General features: G+C 42.4%; 1 protein-coding gene across 1 annotated transcript; it reads right to left on the bottom strand.

Moving 5' to 3' along the window:
- Positions 1 to 2,584: 2,584 nt before the first annotated feature.
- LOC118323349 (probable E3 ubiquitin-protein ligase TRIM8) lies at positions 2,585 to 3,519 on the bottom strand. The gene is made up of 3 exons (XM_035655298.1): positions 3,170 to 3,519; positions 2,825 to 3,090; positions 2,585 to 2,738 (listed from the first exon to the last, which is right to left on the bottom strand). Exons 2-3 carry the CDS (start codon positions 3,040 to 3,042, stop codon positions 2,600 to 2,602), a joined length of 357 nt encoding a protein of 118 aa, XP_035511191.1. The 5' UTR covers positions 3,043 to 3,090; positions 3,170 to 3,519; the 3' UTR covers positions 2,585 to 2,599.
- Positions 3,520 to 4,229: the final 710 nt, after the last annotated feature.

Genomic DNA, 4,229 nt, shown 5'->3' with positions numbered 1-4,229 from the left:
GCAGCCGCTTCCTCTCTCTGGAACTCATCCTACACTGAAGACCCCCTAGCTCAAGCTCTTTATTGTCACATGCACAACTACATGATGACATTTCTATATCTACTGCTCCCTCTGACAGACTGGTCCAAATATTATTTATTTGTTCTCAGATTTATTATTAATGATTTTCTTTTTTAAATGTGTTGTCTTCTCGTTTATCTTTAAACCAGCTTTGACTACAATTTTACAATTGTTATTATCATTATTTAATTTAAATTTAAATGTTTGAGTGAAAGATAAATATTAAAGTATTAAATATGATTTTCTATATTTTTTTAAATTGGCTTCTTTATAATTTTAATTTACACCACATCATTTTTTCCACATTTCAGGACAAATAAATAAATGTATAAATATGTCAAATTACTACACACTTTGGGTTACTGTACTGGCTGCAGGTGTAAATAAGCTAATTTTGTGAGTCCCTACTAAAAGTCTGATACCATATGGAACACACAGTGATGGATGTGTAACAGAGTAGCGCCATCTACTGGGACTCATCACAGCTCATGATTGATCTGTGGGTTGTGTAATGATCAAGAAACATGAGGCCAGTGTACAGCAGCAGCAGCCGCCTGAAGGATGTAAACATTGCTGCTGCAAACATGATCATGTTTCCATTCTTCTTTAATCAGAGTCTGTTGCTTGTAAACTCATTAACACAAACCTTATTTACACAGAAGAGGGTCAGTAAACAAAATGTAAAGAATTGTGAATGATAAGAACATTCATTCTCTTCTCTGACAGAGCAGAATGAATCCTCAATAGTGTAGCACTAGTTCACAACATGTAAGAAAACAATTATTATTAATATTTATATTTTCCACTATAATGCTCCTACAATAATGCTTATGTTGTCTAATCTGACAGGAAATTAATGCTTACAACAAAAAAGTGCAATTATATGTATAAAATTGCAGACTGGGGGCCGTATGTTAGTTTATTAATGGCAACATTAAATTAAAATCATTCAACCCTATGAGGCTGTTTGTATCATTTGATATATTCGTTTCTGGGACCACTACAAAATCAATAACATTAGTAATTACTTGACAAACCTATTTTTATACATTCTGGCACAAAAATAGTGTATTGCGATATTTTGTTTTGTGATATGGTTTTGATTCTGTATCTTTATCTGATTTTTATATATAAAACACTGGTTGCATAAAATAAGTAACAATTTTTAAGTCATGCATTCGATGGTGTGTTCTTTATACTATGACAGTTTCCCTAAAGATTTAAAAAACAGAATCGCAGTATATTGCCTTGCTTATATCGCAATATATTGAATCGTAACCCCTTCATTGTGATACATATCATATTGCCAGATTCTTCTTCTAAGCTGCCCTCGAGTGAGTTAGCAACACCAATCAGGAAGTGGACATCCATTGTATACCAAATTCAAGATGGCTGCCTCACAAAGGCTAAATGGTTTTATGTGTAATACTAGTACAGTTTGCTTATAATCCTGAGTAGAGTGGAACAGTGATATATAATAATAATAATAATACAGTATATAGTAATATACTGGACTGAAGTAAGCAATAATAAAATAAAAATAAATAAATGGAAAAAATACATTATATCAATATTCATGTTATATGTGTCATTTGTGAACATTAAAGATACTTAAACCCTAACCCAAATATTAGGTAGGCCTAGTTCTAACATTATAGCCGAATGGCCTAACACCACCCAGTGACATAACTCTGACCACTGGACTGGAACCTATGGACACTCCCAAATTGATTGGACAACAACTAAACCCAAGTTATTACATTTTACAGTAATCAGGTTGATGTTAAAAATGTTGATAGGGTGAGAAAAACAAATCAATTTTAAAAATTTCCAAACTTTTCTGAAAAAAATCTCTCTTAACACGCTATTGAACGTTGCGTTTGTCATGGGATGTAAACACACTAGAATACAGAGCAGGATGGTCCTGATCCACGGCCTCTCCAACTAACAGATGTCAACATCACTGAACCTTCCACCTGCTTAATCTTCAGAGAGCTGGAGGAGAGAGCCCCGGTATCAGCTGTACACTTCAGCATCACAGCAGGACGAGGAGGACCGACGCTTCCCAAACTGGCACAAACTGACACTACGCATTTACGGACGCCACACATCCACACACTCTCTGTTTCTCTTATTCCACCCTATAAGTAGCACGCAGTTATTCTGTTCCACTCCACTTCCCATGTCTAGCAGCAGCAGATAATGGCATGTACACAACATGTCAATGCATGTACACACGCGCGCGCGCGCGCACACACACACACACACTCACTCACCTGCTGTAAATACATGAAGGTGAGGGCGGCGCAGGACAGCTGAGGACAGGCATCCACGTTGGGTAACGCCACGCATGTTCCTCCAGGATGCTGCATGTTCCCTCCTCTATCTGACAGCACAAACCCCTCAACCCCGACAATATACAACCCTGTTCTGAACGGCAGAGGTAGCGAGAGCAGCAGATGAGCAGAGAGAGAGAGAGAGAGGTAGATAAATGTTAGATCAGTGTTATTAAAATAACCTCCTGTTGGTGTTGTCCTGTTCACTGACAGTTCGTCTCTTTACCTTCCAGCGTTCTCTTCAGACTCTTTTCTCTCTTGGAGATTTCCGACAGGAACAGTTTGGAGTTGAGGTTCCCGACTTTATACGGAGGCAGACTGCTGCCCACACACGCCTGAGACCTGCAACCGACACACATCCCAGATAAACACAGACCCACGGGAGGGCGGGAACAGAAAGAGAAAGTGTAAACCGGACTGTGTGTCACCTGTCTGTGAGGATTTTAACGGGCTTGGTGTTCTTCATGAAGCTCAGCTCCTCGGCTTTACTGAAGGCCGTGTGGATGGAGCTCAGCAGCTTCTGGGCCTCGTGCCGCTGCTCCCCCAGAGCCAAAACCTGGGCCGCGTTCTCCTGGCAGAACCGAGCCTGAGCCCGGTCCAGAGCCTCCAGCGTCCGACCGAGATCCTCCTCCAGGAGCTGGTGCATCCGCTGGTACTGCAGACGCACCTCCTCCTTCAGCTCGCAGACTCTGTCCTGTGGAGCAGACAGACGTCAGAGCGCTTCGGACAAACGTCCTTTCTGTGGGAATGTCGTTAGGACGGCGGACACGTACCTCCACCACACACTTGTCGGAGTCGAGTTTGCAGAGCTGCTCCTCGATCTCCTGCACTCGCTCCTCCACGCGCTCCTGCTGCCTCAGTAGGCTTTGCTGCGAGGGAAGACGAGGAGACGGGAAGGAAAGAAATAAATAAAGAAAGAAATAAATAAATCAAGTTTTAAGCTTTGGGGAGTTGTGACCTCCACCGTTAGCACCTCCTCATGAGGAGATTTTAGGATCTGGGAGTCTGTCTCCATCCAACACACAACCCCTGTCTCTTCCTCCAGAGCACCTCCTCCTCCTCCTCTCTTCCTCTCTCCTCCTCCTCTCTCCTCCTCCTCTCTCTTCCTCTCTCCTCCTCACTCTTCCTCTCCTCTCTCTCCTCCTCCTCCTCTCTTCCTCTCTCCTCCTTCAGTGCACCTCCTCCTCTCTTCTCCTCTCTTCTCCTCCTCCTCTCTCCTCCTCCTCTCTCCTCCTCTCTCTCCTCCTCCTCTCTCCTCCTTCAGTGCACCCTCCTCCTCTCTTCTCCTCTCTTCTCCTTCTCTCTCCTCCTCCTCTCTTCTCCTCCTCCTCTCTTCCTCCTTCAGGTGCACTCCTCCTCTCTTCTCCTTCTCTTCCTCTCTCCTCCTCTCCTCCTCCTCTTCCTCTCTCCTTCCTCTCTTCCTCTCTTCCTCTCTTCCTCTCTCCTCGCTTTTCCTTCCTCCTCTCTCCTCCTCTGTACCTTACAGCAGGAGCTGACAGTGTTGTTATTTGTTATACGATGACTTTTCAGACTCCGTCAGAATTAAATACATAAATAAATACACACAACAACAAACCACAATCACGGGTTCGATCGTTTCTCTGTTGACTTCTTCATCTTGTAACCTACCCTTCTAATGTGAAAATAAATAATCCTCAATCAAGCATTTAGCATGAACGGAGACGCTTGTTGATGAGATTTAAATATATTCTATCCATATTTATGACTCCAGATTCACGTGAGATCTGGCCAAACATTATCATTCATTAATGACTCAAATCGATTATTAATCATCCAATTAATCAGATTCAGTCCTGTCTTACGTTGGAGTCC

Source organism: Morone saxatilis, unplaced genomic scaffold, assembly GCF_004916995.1.
Source record: "Morone saxatilis isolate NCDOM2014 unplaced genomic scaffold, NCSU_SB_2.0 Contig14, whole genome shotgun sequence".
NCBI classification, from domain to species: domain Eukaryota; kingdom Metazoa; phylum Chordata; class Actinopteri; family Moronidae; genus Morone; species Morone saxatilis.
This window is presented reverse-complemented; position numbering and strand designations above follow the sequence as displayed.